The 17,094-nt window shown below is 43.3% G+C and overlaps 2 protein-coding genes across 4 annotated transcripts; both read right to left on the bottom strand.

The window, feature by feature from the left end:
- Positions 1-7,472: 7,472 nt before the first annotated feature.
- Positions 7,473-13,228, bottom strand: LOC100822514 (probable WRKY transcription factor 3). 2 transcript variants are annotated; one of them, XM_010237738.3, is made up of 4 exons: positions 12,979-13,228; positions 9,433-10,208; positions 9,204-9,320; positions 7,473-8,296 (listed from the first exon to the last, which is right to left on the bottom strand). In XM_010237738.3, the coding sequence occupies exons 1-4, from the start codon at positions 13,033-13,035 to the stop codon at positions 8,038-8,040; spliced, it is 1,209 nt and encodes a 402-aa protein (XP_010236040.1). In that variant the 5' UTR covers positions 13,036-13,228; the 3' UTR covers positions 7,473-8,037. The 2 variants fall into 2 exon arrangements, with proteins under 2 accessions (XP_010236040.1, XP_003562765.1); XM_003562717.4 differs by lacking the exon at positions 12,979-13,228 and adding an exon at positions 11,049-11,531.
- Positions 13,229-13,377: 149 nt separating this feature from the next.
- Positions 13,378-16,576, bottom strand: LOC100822202 (eukaryotic translation initiation factor 5A-2). 2 transcript variants are annotated; one of them, XM_010237730.3, is made up of 6 exons: positions 16,418-16,576; positions 16,129-16,283; positions 14,907-15,029; positions 14,766-14,822; positions 14,611-14,685; positions 13,378-13,720 (listed from the first exon to the last, which is right to left on the bottom strand). In XM_010237730.3, the coding sequence occupies exons 2-6, from the start codon at positions 16,252-16,254 to the stop codon at positions 13,619-13,621; spliced, it is 483 nt and encodes a 160-aa protein (XP_010236032.1). In that variant the 5' UTR covers positions 16,255-16,283; positions 16,418-16,576; the 3' UTR covers positions 13,378-13,618. The 2 variants fall into 2 exon arrangements, with proteins under 2 accessions (XP_010236032.1, XP_010236034.1); XM_010237732.3 differs by having other exon boundaries at positions 16,129-16,280; positions 16,418-16,569.
- Positions 16,577-17,094: the final 518 nt, after the last annotated feature.

The raw sequence follows: 17,094 nt of genomic DNA, 5'->3' as shown, positions 1-17,094 counted from the left end.
GTGGGGTTCTACCAATTTGTAGGCTCCGGGAAAAAAAAGGTCAAAAGGTCCTTAGCAAATCCAATTCTTGAGATCTGCTAGGGCGAAAAATTCTTTGAGTTCAAGGTTTAATTCTTGGCTTTTTGAACGAATGTCCCGGTTCAACCCGATTTTGGAGGAGCAACATAGGAGGAATGTCTGAAAAAGATCGAGGATGAGTAGAAAAGGGGGAGAGCGGTGGCATCAGACGGATAACACACCACCATCCACCCTAGGCTTTAGAGGATAGCCAAAGGCAAAAAAAATCGTGACAACATCTGTAGATAGGATTCAGAAGGCACAACAAACGACAGTTAGCGTACACAAACATAGTGATGGTCTGTAAGGATGGATGAATCGACAACGAGCAAACATGAGGATGCAATGAAAAGTGGAAGCATGATAAAAAAAAAAGGGTTATGTATGTAGAGCTAGGGGCAACGGACTCCGAATTGTACTTTCAGTTACATAGATAGTAACATTAGAAATATCGAAACCCTACTTTCCCTGCATGAATCTGCTTACAATTTACATTTGTGTTTTGGGGGTGAAGCCATAGCCACAGCATGTGCCCTGCATGCCACCGCCGCATATCCTAAAATCTCTCCAACTCTATCCTTGTTCTTACTCGGCATGGGACCCATCCAGTCTCTTGGTTGTCATAGTTCTCTAGAGATTACGGTTTGTCATCTTGTTTTTTAAGGTTCGTCTTCGATTGTTGTTCTTTTTCATAAAGAGGACAACGGTGGAGGGCACAACGATCATGATCCTAGCAAAATTGTTGAGGTCTGTTGTCTCCTCGTGACGGTGAGACCAGGTTTCACTCAGTTGAATCGGCAAGGCAACGACCCAATTTCCGGCTTTTGCGTCGATCTTGTCCCTACGACTCTTCCTCCGATGCCGACATGAACCCTGGAGATCTTATTATGTACGTACGAGGCGGATGTGGCCGGTGCATTCTGTTCCTTGGAGAAGTGGCTTCGGACATGGTTCGAGGGCTTCATGCTGCCTTGGAGGTGATTTCCTTCCTGGGACCTTAATCTTGGTGACTTTATGTTTGGAGACAATAATGCGACTAGGACGGCGTGTCATGAATTCATTTATTTGGATGAAAAAAAGAGCGGGAGTTCTCCAATAACCTGGTTATTCTTCTTTCCTTTTTGCTTGGGATTCTTCACAACACTGAAGTTTTTTAATGCAGATCTTTACTCAAAAAGAATTAGTCCTATAACCTTGGAACATGTATACTTTGACAGTTTGACTTACCATTACAGTCACTGACGGGTGGGCCTGGATAAATAACACACGTCAGTGACTGCAGTGTTAAGTAGGGATCCCTCTCCGTCTCAGTCCGACCGACCGAGCCGATTGGCGTCTGATACACTCATCGGTCTAGCAGGCCCAGGCACGTTTGGTCTGGTGCTCGTGCCGGCCGTGTGAAAGGGACACGAGCCCAGCGACCCCACGCACGGCTCGTGCCAGACACGGGTCCATGGATGTACGTAAACGACAACCGGTTTCATTCAGTCCTCAGTCAAACCGTGCGTGCTCGCGAAGTTGCCATCCAGCGGACGGTTTCAGACGACGGCTCGGTCGAGGAATTTTCTATACTCCTCTTCCTAAGCGCGGCCAGACTTTTGCGGCCCCGGCCGCGGATGCGTTTGACTCTGGTTTCTGCACATTTCTTGTCCTGTGCGACCGGTCCCCATGCATGTGATATGGCTCCCTTTCTTTCTTTTTCAGGGCAGACATGCTGGCTCGTGGTTTGGACCTAAGTTTGCAGGTTGGTCGGATACAGATTTGCAGTGCCAGTAGTACAGTAACCTGTTCGGAGCCCGGGGTCAATTGCTTCGATTTCTTTTTGGAATGAGCTTGCATTGGCAATTACGGTACTTCTATTTGCTTGTTTGATTGTTTCTATACAATATAGCCGGATGCCCGGATCCTTTCACCAACAAAGTGATGTGCGTTTTGCCCTTTTCCGATGAGATGTAAGAACAGGTCTGTTTGGTTTTATCCAGCCTACCTCATCAAATATTTGGGAGCCAACATTTTGGTTGTACTTTTGTTCGTCCAAGATTGATCAAAGTTGGAATATACCATTGTCTGGTCAAAAATTTGACAAGTTGAGTGTGATGATGAACCAACACATGTTTTGTTTAGCAATTGCTTGGTCTGGTACTACTGTTCTTAATTTCCCATCCTCTTTCCCGTGACCACCATGCACTGCAGAAAACCGAGCCAGGCAACGAGTGCAACTCACGCCACCTTGCAGCCATGCCTCGCGCGTAGCTAGTTGTATCATTTTATTTTGTTTTCCAGTCCAGACTTCCAGTCATCTGCACGTTATGGCACTTGAAAATGAGCCTACCGATGCTAATACTGCTATATATTTTTTCCCAACTGCCCCGTCCAAACTTCGTACTCCTGCTACTTGTATATATCAGTAATAAATCCAATATGACATCGTCGCGTGTGTGTTGCATATGGAACTGTCCCACAGCTCGCATGGAAATTTCTATATATCCACGTTCGGTCAACACAAGAAGATACGGACGAGATGCTAGCAGTACTTTGTGTGAGACTTTGTCAACTGATTAATCAAGATTAGGTTGGGGACTACAGCACTGGACAGTGGACACACTCAAAAGGCCAAAACTATAATTTAAACCTAGCTGTTCTTAATCAACTAGTAGATGCTCGATCGGCTGTAGCCCAATCGCTTTTTTACCGGAGCCCCTTTTTCAAATCAAAATTTTGAAAGAAAAAAATTCTCACGGAATCTATTGACTTTTTGTACTCCCTCCTTTTTAGTTTACAAGACACGTATTTGTATTTTGCGAACCCGTATTTGGAGATTGAACTTTAACCATAAATCTGGACAATAAAATCGGGGTTGTTGGCAACAAATTAATGTTATATGACTTATATCATTAAAGCCATCGAGAGAAGTATTCACGGGTATAATTTGAATGACAAATAACATAGGTATTACTTATTTGGTTGATATCAAAGTTAAATCTCATAATACAAAAACGTCGTATATATACAAAGGAGTGAATGTGGTCCAAAATCTCCATCGACCGTTGGTCTCTCTCTCTCTCTCTCGAGTCTCCAGGAGAGGCATAGCCAACAAAAGTTGGTGTATACTTTTGTCGGTATGTTCTCTCTTTTGTTCTTTGGATTTATATATGTAAAGTCAAATTTGTTCGGTTCAAAAATGAAGAAGACGGAACTCAAATTAGGCCACACATGTGGCCATCTGAACTGTCATTAGCTGCTGGCAATATCTACAGTCGAGCTTGCGATTAGCACGAGCAACCTTGCAGGAATTTTGTAATCGAGTGGGTTTTGGCCTGTCAAATTAACAGTCCATGGCTAATTAAGTATTTTTTAAAGAAAATATACTCAATATTTTTCTTTGTAGTTTAATTAAGGAGTAGCTTTCCTCGCAAATTAAATAAAATTAACGAGTAGCTTAGCTTAGCCACTAGACAGCTCGACTCTGCATCCTATGTAGCTAGAGAATCCACCGGGGAGATCTCACCTCTCTTGATTGGCGATGTAATTTCTAATACTCCCTCCGATCCATAACAAGTGTCTCACATTTATTACAACTTTGTATTAAATTTAATTTGAGATAGTTATTATAGATCGGGGAGTATATGATAGTAACATTGCTGCATAATAAAGAGGTGTTCTTATGTCAAAAGGATAAAATAATATGAGTGATCATGTGATCCATATGGACCGGCACAGTGTTGAATGGTGTTACTTGGCACATGATATTTTGGGCAATCTATGGAGTGCACTCTGTGCATGCAAAGGAATAGTCCATATATCCTTATCGGTTTTGCTATCGAGAGGTCGCCGTTTTTAGTTAGAGATCGGTCAACGTGTTTGGCCATCGGATTTAATACACCGGCAGTATGTGAGAAAAAAGAAAATGACGATGGCACTCAGATCTTAATCCAACGGGTTTTGATGCGTCAACTGAAATTCTAGTCTTTTGCTTAAAAGTGAGGCACCTGAGATATATCCACACCCTTAAAACAATATTCATGTACAAATTGTACACTATCTACCTTCGGTTTTGGCCTATCATTAGAATTACAAAACGCAAGGGTTAGTTGATTCATCCGGGGTCCAGGAACCATGTTCCTCGCCAGAATAAAGTACTTATTATTTCTTTAATCAGAAAAGGCTAATTGGAAATGGCGCATCTTTTACGAGAAAATAAACCATGTCTCATCTCCTTTAGATAGGCTACTACTGTACATGATGATGATGCTCCACTTCATTAGCGTGAGCATACTTTTCGCCAACACAAGAATACACGCGACCACTTTTCTTTCAGCAAGTCGTTTTTCGTTTTCTTTTAAGTAATTAAGCCTCTATATAGTGTTAAAACTTAAGAGACAGGGAAATAGCCTTTTGTTTGGTAAAGAATATGTACTGGAGAATACAAGACACGTAGCCGTTTTAGATTCTTCAATTTTGACTTTTTGAGGTATGCTTTTTTACGGAGAATCATGTGGAATGTTTAGTTTAGTTTTCAAAAGGAAAATCTAGGGGACTGATTAAGCAACATTAGGATGGGGACTGGACCGCAACCTGACAGTGACCTTTTCTTTCTTCGTTAGACTCATACGCGAAGAAGTCAAATTGGTTCAGTAAAAACAAGATGAAGAGAGAAGTCAACAATTAGGTCGTGCACACAGACGGCCATCTGAATTCCCAGTAATTAATTATTTCTCTGCTGTGCAGTGCATCTGCTAGCAAACGCTGCATGAATTTTCTAAGCGAGTGGGGTTGGAGTATTTTGGTAGGAGTGGGCATGTGATGGGCAGACACAACGTTGATCCATTCCGTGTTACTGCTTGACACGGAATAGTTTGCCATGCAATCTACTGAGTGCACGATTAATCTAAGCATGAGTATATTTTTTCCCTCCACACTATATTATATAATATCTTCTTTTTTCGCGTATCATTAGGCATGCAAAAGGCAAGGGCAAAGGAACGGCATGATTTGATTGAAATCGTGGTTGATAGTATTATATTATACCAGGCCGGGATCTAGAACCATGTTCCCCGCAGTGCTCATTTATTATGACTGCATTATTTAGATATCCACAAGATACTTCCCTTTGGGGTACACGGTTCTTTTTTTGCAAGGAATACCAGAACCATCTTAAAAGTAAAGTAAAATTGCACGAAAGTCTTTGTGGGTAAACATGCATCTCCGTCTTCCTCCGCACTTACCATAGTGAGATGCAAAAAATCGAACGATGCGTGAGAAAGAAGCCAAATGGTACACTAGTATATTCTTGTTCATGCATGGGGAATGCATGTAATTTCCAAAAGGGAAATCTAGGGCGCCGATCGCTGAATACTGTATCGTGGTTTTAGATCGACTCTGAGAGGAAGGACTAGCTAGCGGAAAGGGTGGTGGCATCCGCAGGGTCTGAAACGAATGCCAGAGTCAGTGCGCCTGTGCACGGCAATTCCGTGTTTTGTATGGACAGACAGACAGTTGGACACTGACTCTACGCTTACACACGCGCGCCTGGTGTCGTCGTTCTCACGTACGTACGCGTGCGAGAAAAGAACCAGCCAGCTACTAGTCCACTTAAACCCTGTGCTTCTTCCCCTGCTAGACATGCATTGCTCTTCTTTTTCCCCTTCATTTTCTCTGACCCGAGCCGGTCTATCTCGAGCTGAATAGAGTTTTGAATGCAGTAATGGTGGGTTCCAGTCTTCCAGAAGGGCCTTGGGTTTGATATATCACGACAACACTCTGGACCATTTGTACGTAATCCAGTACTACTAGGAGCAAAGCTCTGTTTTCCCTCAGAAAAAGGAAACAAGAAAGCTGCCTTTTGTCGCCTAATTTCGCGTTGGCCAAGACACCTCCCTTCGGCAGAATAAACCAGCAGGCACAATTTCGCTGTTAATTGATCCAGCTACCATCGCCACTGATAAGCAAATGTAACAAGATAGCTTAAGCAGGAGTGTCTAGTAAATAACGTGACAGGACAGGACAACCCCGGCCCGTGTCATCACTCCCCCGTCCCCTCGATCCATCTCTCAACAGGACAACAACAACACGCATGCATGATCATATCCCCGCTAGCTGCAAAGAAATTGCTTGGAGAGCACTCTTTTGAGTTGCTGTTCGGATGTTCGATCTAGCAGCTGGTAGCTAGAGATAACCCATGAAGTATCGCTACTTCAGGCTAGCTAGTTCAGCACGCGAAAGAACTTAATCACAGCAGACAAATTCGAGTCAGTACAGCTAGCTCAATAGGACAGCAGGTTCAGGCGTCCACATTTTAGCTTCTGCCCCCTCTCGTACGTACAGCTCATATATAGGAGCAGTTAATGAGTTAAGTACGCGCGCGTACGTAGGTAGGTGCCCAAACCAATTGACAACAGATTACACATGTGATCGTATTAATTGTTTCAAATTTGTTCAAATATGAATGTATCTATGTTAAAAAACGTCTACACACATATAATATTTCGACAATTAATATGTATCGAAGGGAGTACTCCGGTACGTTTTTGTGCATGTACACCCTGGTGGCCTGGTACGCCATTTTACCATTTCCGTTTGGGTCCTTGCCGCTCCAAATTAAGTGAACATAAACAAACTCTTGCAGCCGAATGATGCATGTACTCCAAGGTGCATCCAAATTAAGTACGGCCTCCGTTACATAATTTTTTTAAAATATTACACGATTTTTAAATAGATACATTCATATTTGAAAATAGATACATTCATATTTGGATAAACAAATTTGCGGCAATAATTATGCTACACAAGGAGTAGATGAGAGGACGTACATGTCCTGGTCCTCCTGCCTATAAGTCTAGACTCCTCCTAACAGACTCGATCGATCGGTTCAGACCGTTCGCCAAAAGAAGACAAGTACTACGTCCGGACAAAGAACAACGACAAAGCATATGTACGTACGATTTCTTTCTTGCGCCTGCCGGCTGCCGCCAACCTTCTTGAGAATCTCGTACCAAAAGGCCGCCATGCGTGCGACTGATGCGAACTCTCTCCCCCTCTTTTCTTGTTCATGGTCACTCGCGTTTCAGAATCGACTGGACTCGATCGATGCTGCGTGTCTCCCAAAGCGCGAGCAGCCGCACGTACAGTAGCACCTGCATAATTTATGTTCTTTCAGTCGTACCCGAAATGAGCGTAGGAGAAAGGGGAAATGTGGTGGATCATTGCTTCACTGGAAGAGATCAAGTGAAGATGGGAGACACAAGATTTTCCATGGCCCATGGGCTTTGAACTTATGAAGGCGTCCACAGGGCAGGATGCCTTTGTTCATGACATGCCCCTGTGTCGTCCGAGAACAGAACAACGTGAGTTGAGAGATAAAACGGGGAAAAAGAAAAAAACATGAACTAAATATAGATGGCAATGGACCAACGATATGCTAAAGAGTACTCCAACTGTTGTTTTTATTAGATATCATCAGTCGCAGTTATATCCTAACAAACAAATTAACTGGAATGCCCAGACGCCCAGTTACAGACTTACAGTTATGTCTTAACAAACAATCATTGCCTCTGCTCTTTTGACAGAAACAGCCATCATATGAGTTTAACAGGGATGGTATGTGCACCTAAAGGAAGTCATTTGATCAATTGGAAGGACCAAAATCCTGTTCAGCAGTTACAGCTTCCGCACATCCTACTGAAATAGCACTTGCAGCAAACAATTTCAAGTGTCACAATCGGAGTGGCTAATATACAACAGTTGTAGGACATAACAAGAGCGACGGTGGTGCGTGGAGGGGCATGCTGAAGGTCTCGGAGGGCATAGAACGATATGATACTTGCAGCAAATAGAACACGAGAGGTCTTGCAGGACACAGAACATGGTAACCAACCAGATCTAACCAGTGGCAGAGAAACAACAGCAGAGCCGGTCGAATTGTGTTTCCTTCACTTGTGTGCCACTGCAGGTGTTGACGAAGCAGGCCCAGGGTAAACTGAGCTAGAAAGCAACATGTTTTAGGCTGACTGCACTGTATTTTCCTTTTTCAGACCTACTGCAGAAGCTAGCAGATGATTGCTCCGAATAAGTCTGTTCTGTGCAATAGGGTTGACCTGCAGCATGGCTTCTGTTCCTAGACCCAGGAACGTCATGAACATGCTTCCCTTCGTATGTAGTTATCACAGCATGTGGTTCCTGGGAAGATCTCTCAATATGCTTCTTTACATCACAGCCTTGGTAAGTGCATTTGTAATAGCTCCTACATGGTGCACACAGCATGGGATCAGGTCCATGAATTTTCCAGATTCAAGACACACTGTGGGATATGATTTTTGGAGTAAATTAATTATCCATAACAGGTGACGTTTTATGAAAATAACAGAAGACACGTCGCCATCAAATGGACAATTCGTAAGCATGCTAATTGTTCATGATATCATGGTGACAGTTCTCTCTCATCACCAAACTTTCAGATGAAAGAAATAGCGGTTTTTTTTTGTTTAGCTAACTATAGAGGCAACAGTCAATTGTGTACTCTTTCAGACAAATCGGAGCAGATAACCATTCTTCTTAGATGATCAGTCAGATAGTATTATTCACAGAAATCAAGGATCGTTGGACTAACAAGGCATGGACTCTTTGCCAAATGATTCCACAACTATGTAGGATAGATATTGGCTTTTGTTAACAATCAGTATCAGCCTATCATGCTTGTTAAGCTTGTCTGGTGTATTTTTCTCATAAATGTAAATGTTTTTTTTCTCGAACATGCCGAGCAGCGTGTCATTTTCATTAAGAAGAAGAAGCGCAAGAAACATGAGTACAGGCAACAAAGCAAAGGCAAAAGCCTAAAACAATGTCAAAAGAAGAAAGAAAAAGAAAGAAAGCAAAAAAGTGAGGCTATACAGGGGTAAGAATGTAAACATGTTTTTGGGATTGCTGCAAGACAAGTATCACACACATGCGCAAGTGAAAGTGAGCTATGTGCAGCAATCGCCGATATCAAGTTGATGCCAATGAACTTCCCAGGCTCCAACAATAACTAACTAGAGCTCAAGGCAGTTATGATATATACAATTTTAAATATGATATATCCTACTAAGATAAAATGCTAAACAAACAAGTTGAAATACTAAACGATAATATGGTAAATGATTATGGCCTACCTTGGGTGAGGATTTCCTCTCACCACTTTCTGTCCGTACTTGCGCCACCTATAGCCATCGTCCAAAAGGTCAACATCACTTGTTGTACTCACGATAATCTTTTGACCTGGTGCATTCCTGCCCGATGAAAACAAGAGTATAAGGTTAAACACGCTAATTAGGAAGTGTGAATGAACTTGGAACTTACAAAGTTCCAGGTGAGGAAGTTATGTTTGGCTGTAGAAAATACCTTTCATTCGCATCGGTGTCACCAACAGCTTCATCAGCAGTTCGTGTTTCGTCATCACCCTCTCCCCGGTAATCACTTGTACCAGACACTTTCTCATCTCCCCCTTCCCTCATTGGTAATGAATAGTCCGCCATGGTGCCAATTGATGTTACAGGTTTTCCGTCATAACCGAGACAGTCTAATTGTGATTTAGTTGAAGCATCCTCAGTGTCATTGAAATCATCTGACTCCTTTAATAAAATACCACAATCTTTATACCTCTTTGAGGGACGTTCATGACTGTGCTGACCTCTATAAATTATTTTAATTATTTTTCCATCTTCAGAGTGCTCCACATTTTTCCTGACCGGACAGTTCAGGGTACATTTGTAATAGCTCCTTGGATACCTCCCACCTTTCACAGCCTTCTGCCCATACTTGCGCCAATTGTAGCCATCATCAGCCGGTCTATCAAGAGTGATGGATGCACCTTGGAGTACTTGTGAAACCCTATTCGATTCGGTCTTGATACATTCTGTATGTGATGGCAAAGTCGGTATGCACCACATGGATGGCGCGATTACAGAAGAACTGACATGTTGAGATGTCTGTGCTGAAGTTGCCGACGAGAAAGAGGAGTTATGTGCCTGATCGAGTATACTGTACTTAGTATAGGCTATTTGAGGTGTAATCTTTGGATTTAGTTCTCCACTGTGTGTTTCCTCCAACTCTGCCTTTTGAGCCACTTGTGCTGCTAGCTGTGCTAGGTCCTGTGCATGGAACATATCGAAATTGTCCTGCAGAAAAAATGATACCCGCACCAAATTCAACCAAATATAGTGCAGTTGTATGAAAAGTGGACACTGACAGGGACACAGGGTATATGTTGAATATATTTTTTATGTAAAGAAATCAAGGGCAAGCAGCCGAGCACCATAAACCTGAACCTGATTTCTAGTACGTTCTAGTATTATTAAAGGAAACAATCAGCTCCTTTAACACTTTCGAAGGACAAGGTACCATTGCAGAGGTTGAGCGGTAACGCTCACATTGTCCTACTGATGCCTCAAGCTCAGATGCTCTAACTAAAATATTAAAATCGATCCCCAAACCAACTCCACCAATTCAAGAACACAACACAAGGTTCTTGCAAATATGGCACAGTACAACCGTATTTCTCCAATGTCGCCTAATCTTGTGCATGAAAAATGGGGATACCCAACACAGCGAAACGCAGCTGTCGGCGAAAGCAAAAGGGCTTGCGCGTCGACATACAGTTACCTATTAACCACCCGTGCACGGACCCCCGATTAATTTTGTGGAACGTGGAACGCAGGCCATTCGTCGCGGGGCAAGCTGGTCCCCCCTCTGTTGTGGTCCAAGGCCATAATTATCCAAATATCCAATGAGAAACGAAGCTCCAGCTACAGCCTCAGCTGGTCCCGGAAACAAGAATTCCGCGACCTAGAATGGCAAACACAGGAAGGAGCTGGACAGGCAAAAATATATGTATCCATCTGCGCACAGGAATTCAGAATCTGAAGCACGCGGGGCTACAAGGGCGGGCACCGAATCAAACAGTGAGCGCATGCGATTGCTAGCGTGTGTGCAGGTGGGGGGTCGAGATCGATCGGTACCTGGGGGTACCCGAGGAGCGCGGCGGCGCACAGCGGCGGAAGGGAATGGAGCTGCGCCTGCAAGCCCCAGGCGCCGAAGATTCCCAGGACCGCCGCGGCCGGCGCCGGCTCGTCGGGGAAGAGGCTCTCCATGGCGGCAGAGGGCGGCGCCCAGAGCCCGCCGCCGCCGCCTGACCACTGCTCGGCCGCCATGAGATGCGGGAGCGCGCGCGCCGAGGAGCGCACGGGACCGGAGGCTAGATTTCCCGCTGCGAGAGGTAGCGCGGGACGCCAGGCGCTCGAGGGATGCGACTGTACTTATTGCAGCTCGGAGCGCGCGCGATGGGGGGAGAGAGACAGAGCGGAGACGGAAATGGATGATTGGTGGCTCGGAAGCTGGGAGTGAGATATTTCCAGTTGGACCTCTCGTTCCGTTGCTGGAGATGGAAGTCTTTCCTTTTTCTTTTTCTTTTTGTAAACTGGAGATGGAATTCCAACGAACCCGGAGGCCTGAGAGATACCCCGTGCAAGCTAAATTCGGATATGTGCCGCTCGGTTAAGCGATAGCCTTGCAGAGCTTACCTACTTTGATCATTTTTGAAAAAGAAGAAGCTTACATACTCTGATTACGTACCGCCAATGCCGTAAGAGTCTCCGGAGCCTGACCTCACACATCAGTGACTCTCACGGCACCGGCCGTAGGTCACCAAAGCTGTGCCCGGTGAGTATAACTGCTGAGTCAAATTGGGTCACCCGTTCTAACCGGTGTTACGTAATTTGCTAAAAAAAATGATGTTTTCCATTGAAACTGTATGCATGCAAAGATATCTAAAATATCCGGCTCACACACATACACTCTAAGAATATCTTCAGGCCAAAAAAATAAATTAAGATGCATAAATTTTAAAACCTTTTAGAGTTTGACTAAACTTACTAAAAAATATCTATAACTACGAGATCAAATCAAGATCAGTAGATCCACTATCTTCTTTCCTGCGGAATGAAATATGTTTTCGTAGTGTATTTATCTAGTTATTGATGTTAATATTTTTTTGGTATACGTTTGATCAAACTTTTGAAAATTTGACGGTTACCAAAATTTATACTCCCTCCGTCCAACAAAGGATGTCTCAAGTTTGTCAAAATTTGAATGTATCTAGACATGACTTAGTGTATAGATGCATTCAAATTTAGTCAAAGTTGAGACATCCTTTGTTGGACGGAGGGAGTATGTCTTATATTTTGAAACGGAGTGACTACACCAACCGTCTGCGTATTTTGAGATTTAACTTTGACCATCGAAGATATCTCTAACAATACATGGCAACTGGTACTAAGTGCATGGTACTTTTTTTTATGATGCAGAGAAAAAAGAAGAAGAAAAGTGAATGTAACTGTTGCTCCGGCAAGAAAATGTCTAGAGTCTTGTTTGTACAAAGACATGTAACAACAAAATACTTGTTGGAGAGACAATTGTTACTATTGTGGGTTCCATCTTCTCACATGAATATTTAGTTTTTCTGAAAGCCCCCAACTCAGATTAGGGGTCAGTTCTTTCCGAATTCCGCTTCTCCGAGAAGCTGCCCTCGGGCAGCTTTCTGGAGAAGCCGTAACCTAAAATTGATTAGGCTACCAAATTAGTTTGGCATAAACTACTTTAAAAACCTAGCTAAATTTGAGATGCGGTTTCTCCAAAAAGTTAGGCTAGAGCAGTTATTAGAAGAAACCGGTATTAAAGCCGAAAAGAAGGCAGGCTAATAGTACCACAGGGAGAAGTGCACCCAAATGTCTCCTTGTACTCTTTCGATTGTCTCACCTATTTATTGTTGGGGATGCTATAGAATGTGGCTTACACATGCCATAAGAATTATAAGTTAGTACCACAATGTCAGTTTAATTATGTTGTACTCCATTCGTCTTATCATTACTGTTGCAACACTTCTAAGCTAACCTTTTTTTTCAGACGAAGGGCGAAGATAAAAGTGTTAACTGGTGCTATCTCCGCCATACAGCGAGCTCCACAGTTGGCCTCTTTGAGCAAAACCCTGGCCACGCAAAGCAAAGCAGGATTGAAACGCCTCGGGCCGTTTAGGTGCTCTCTGCTTGCCTCAATGCAGCCTAACAGACAACGGCTTTCTCCCGATCGAGCTCCCGGACAAACTCAGAGCTTGGAGACAGTCGGCGATCCTCCTTGCTTGGGGAATAGAGCAGCTGTCGAAACGGAAAAGAGGCCAGATTCTGCAGGCGCCCACCAGCGGCCTACTGTAATATTGTTCCCTTTTCGAGCACGGGGGCTGGAGCACAACGCGACGCTCGGAAGCACTGATCCTGACACTGGAGACTTGTTACAGAGGAAGCACACACATGAAATCCACAATAGTAATTTCTCATTTTGTCTGGCATACAGTTTCCACCGTCGTCTCCAAATCAATCAATTATTGATATTACCAAGCACATAATAAAACCACAGGAAAATCAGACATGCTATACCCAGCAATCACTGCACTCGTCTCAGGCTTAGGTGAATGTCTCGACAGCATTCCTTGTTGATACATATAATGGATCCCTCCCCCATGGCCGACATGAGGAAGTTACCTGGGGCCGACGTCCTTTAGCGCACAGATCTGCTCCTCCCCCATGGCCGACATGACGGTCAGCACAAGATCCTTACCCTCCGCAAATCCTTCATTAATCTGGTTCAGAGTTATGAAAAATAATCTCATAAGTAATGGCTGAGGAATTTATGGGATCAACGGGATCAACAATGCATAAGTGAGGAAGCAAAACCAAACATGGCCACACCATAGAGGTGGAAAGGAAACTTCGACGGGAACAGATAGATAACAATCGATGGAGATGCAGAAATGATGAAACCAAAGTAAACATGCAAGCATGACAGAGGTGGAAAGACAGGAACCCCTCCAATGAGGAATTGAGGAGGTACTATTCATGTATACACCTCAAAATAGACAATTCAAAGAGCGAGAGAATGCAGCAATCACTACACCAATACAGAGAAGCAAAAAGGCAGCCTTAATTAGATCATCAAGCTCACATACACAATCAGTCACATTAACTAGATTCTAGTGTGGCAACTATGTATACGACAAACATGTAGGATCATGGTGAAGAATGAACGAAATCTCGACTTCGCTCTTCGCACAACCAAAAGAAAGAGAAAAGATGGATGCAGAGCATAAAAGGAGGGACACGGAGAGTAAATATCTAGACTGACTTCAGTACATATGCTGTTTCAAATCATGCGATACAAGTTTGTACTACCCATACACATCAAATCAAGAAAATTTGTGGAAAAAGTGACACAGGTAAACTAAAATATGCAATCATAGATATAGCCTTATTACTGTGCACAGAAATAAAGTCCAAATAAAATTGATAACTAAGATCAGAAATATCCACACCATCTGATATTTCAGGTGTAGATAGAACTAGTAGAACGTTGGAATGATTCCTATCGAGCCAATAGACCGCATAAGAATAAAACCAATGGTAAAATGCAGCCATATCATGCTTATACACAGGTAAACAGAAGAAAGATGCTCGAAAGAATTGTCAAACTAACCTGACGCAGGATATTCTCATCAGTTGGGAGTTTAAGATCATCCTTAGTGTTACCATTGTCAGTAAGAAGGCTCACCTGAAAGAAATAACATAATAAGTATTGAGTCTAACAACTATACACAAAATGAAATATTTTAACTGATTTGCAGAACATACATATCCATCCTCTGATATGTCAATCAGCTGATACTCAGTGCGGTCCACATGTGGAACCTGAAAAATAAAATCAACAATGAGTGAACGATGAACTGAACCAAAGCACAGTTCTTAAGTGCACAGTTTGAAATCAAAACTTACATCACAGTTATGGGATGATGGAACAATATCCTCAAGCTTTTTACCATTGAAGATATCTATGGCAACAAAGTGACACTTAGCATGACCGTGCTTACCAGTCTTCGAGGTAGAAACCTCAACCACCTGCAGCATATTTTAATCAGTACAATGAGATCTGGTAAAAGAATGCAACTTATTTTAGGGCAATAATTGTATTACTGCTCACCACAAAATCCATCAGAGCCTACAAAAACATAATCCCGAGCACAGGAAAAGAAATATGTATATAAAGAGGTTGAGAACTACTGCCACCTTATGACAGGCTCACAGTGACATGCCTATCTTACAAGATTAAGGCTTTCCTAAAAAAAGTTGAAATTATTTGTTTTGTCCAACCATCCAGCGCATCTACATTCTTACATGTATGAAGCTTACAATTTTGAAATCCCCACCCTATTCAATCCAAATATGTTCAGTCCCTCCACACTCCCAACTACAATCTCAAGTCTCAGAAGTTGGATGACAAAAATCCTCTGTCACCACGCTATCTTCTCCTAGCTCGACAATCCTAGAAAATATTGTCTTGAGTTAGGCGAAGGATTTTCCTTGCCCCCTCTTAGCCAAGCTTGTCTACAAAAAACGATGGGACACTTTCTGGGCAAGGTTAATTCTACATGTTAACAACTAACAACACATATTTTTTTTAGGCATAATTTTTTTTGAGGCAACTAACAACACATATTATACCTTTTTGTAGTAAATATTAACATGTTCAAATAAGGAACAACTATTTCTTGCGATGTTACAGGCACAACCTTCTTGATAATCATAAAGGCAGCTAGTGGTTCTCCCTATTTGTAAAATAAGCCAACTAGCAAGTTGTCCCTAGAATATTGTAACAGTACTTTCCCCTCTACATAAAAAAAGGCACCCCTTTTGCTATGGATTCATGTACCACTCCTGAGCCGGTCCACACCTTGCACTGACTAGTCCACAAAACTCTGAAGGGCAGATCGAGCTTACGAATAGTCCCTAGGAATTTACCATCTACCTCCGCAAAACCATATCTGACACTTGCAAACCATGCACACATAACACTAGCAGCATCGGGCGACCGAATCGCAGATAAACAATAGGACAAACAATATCAGTATTCCATCACAGTTCCACACACGTACGTACGCGATCGCACGCCATCATCCAATCCAGGATTACTCGGGAGTCGGAATCGAGGTAAAAATACCTTGCAGGGGCGGTTCTTGATGACAATGTGGCCGTTCTTGCGGATGGCACCGGCCTGCATCGGGTAGGTCTTGGACGCGCCCGCATCGGCCTTGGACTCGAATTGGTGTTCCTCGGAGTCCGACATGGCGACCTTCGCTTCAAGCACCCCCGCTGCTGAACAAATCAAATCCAAAGCAGCGGGATTAAACACCTTCTTCAGCCTTGGGGTTTCAGCGTCAAGATCAATAAGCAATATCCGCTAGAACAACTGAACTGCAAAATCAGGAACTAAATTCCCCAAATTTTACCTGGTTTGGATGGATCGCGACACAAGGGTAGGGGGGGCAGGAGGAGAGGGAGGGGCTCTGATGATAAGCGATAAGCTCGCGGCGAATCTGCTAGCACTAGGGCTCAAGTACATTTATATAACCACGTGTTCTCTTTGCACTTCTACTCTGAAGTCTGAATAGAATATCTTTAGGATGACGGTGGGGCCTGATGAACACTTGGGCCCACGAGTCGGTGCTAGAGAATTTAGGTGAGCTTGTTAAGGGATGGGGGCCGTCGATTGGGTCGGCGGATCGAGACACGTGTACGGCTGGGGAGGCCGCGCATCTCCTCGCGTTCGAACCACGCCATGGGGGGTGGGGGCGGCTTTGGAGCATCTTCTTTCTTTTGCGTTGCTTTTGTCCTCTGTTTTGTTTATGCCTGCTTTTCGCTGATCGGTGATCAGAAAACTTAAGTCAAACGGAAAATAGTTTCTGATTCCGATCAGATAAGGATTCTTGGGGCCTGAGGCCTCGTAGCATAGGACTATAGGAGTACTTTCAACTTTCTTCTTGTTGCGCAACCTGGTTGGTTGGGCGTGCTGTGGAGTAATTTTTTGCCAGCCAAATTGAAATCCATATTACGTGTTTTAAATTTGTCCCAATATGGATGTATCTATGTTGAAAAATCGTCTAGATACATGTAATATTTCGATAAG

This window comes from Brachypodium distachyon, chromosome 1, assembly GCF_000005505.3.
Source record: "Brachypodium distachyon strain Bd21 chromosome 1, Brachypodium_distachyon_v3.0, whole genome shotgun sequence".
Classification (NCBI taxonomy): domain Eukaryota; kingdom Viridiplantae; phylum Streptophyta; class Magnoliopsida; order Poales; family Poaceae; genus Brachypodium; species Brachypodium distachyon.
This window is presented reverse-complemented; position numbering and strand designations above follow the sequence as displayed.

Excerpts from the sequence above, each read along its gene's own strand:
- LOC100822514 (XM_003562717.4), bottom strand. The coding sequence starts at position 11,240 with ATGGCGGCCGAGCAGTGGTCAGGCGGCGGCGGCGGGCTCTGGGCGCCG. Across the intron at positions 10,209-11,048 it reads CGCTCCTCGGGTACCCCCAG|GACAATTTCGATATGTTCCA; the intron begins GTACCGATCGAT and ends TTTTTTCTGCAG. Across the intron at positions 9,321-9,432 it reads GACACCGATGCGAATGAAAG|GAATGCACCAGGTCAAAAGA; the intron begins GTATTTTCTACA and ends TTCATCGGGCAG.
- LOC100822202 (XM_010237730.3), bottom strand. The coding sequence starts at position 16,254 with ATGTCGGACTCCGAGGAACACCAATTCGAGTCCAAGGCCGATGCGGGC. Across the intron at positions 15,030-16,128 it reads TCAAGAACCGCCCCTGCAAG|GTGGTTGAGGTTTCTACCTC; the intron begins GTATTTTTACCT and ends AATATGCTGCAG. Across the intron at positions 13,721-14,610 it reads ATGAGAATATCCTGCGTCAG|ATTAATGAAGGATTTGCGGA; the intron begins GTTAGTTTGACA and ends ACTCTGAACCAG.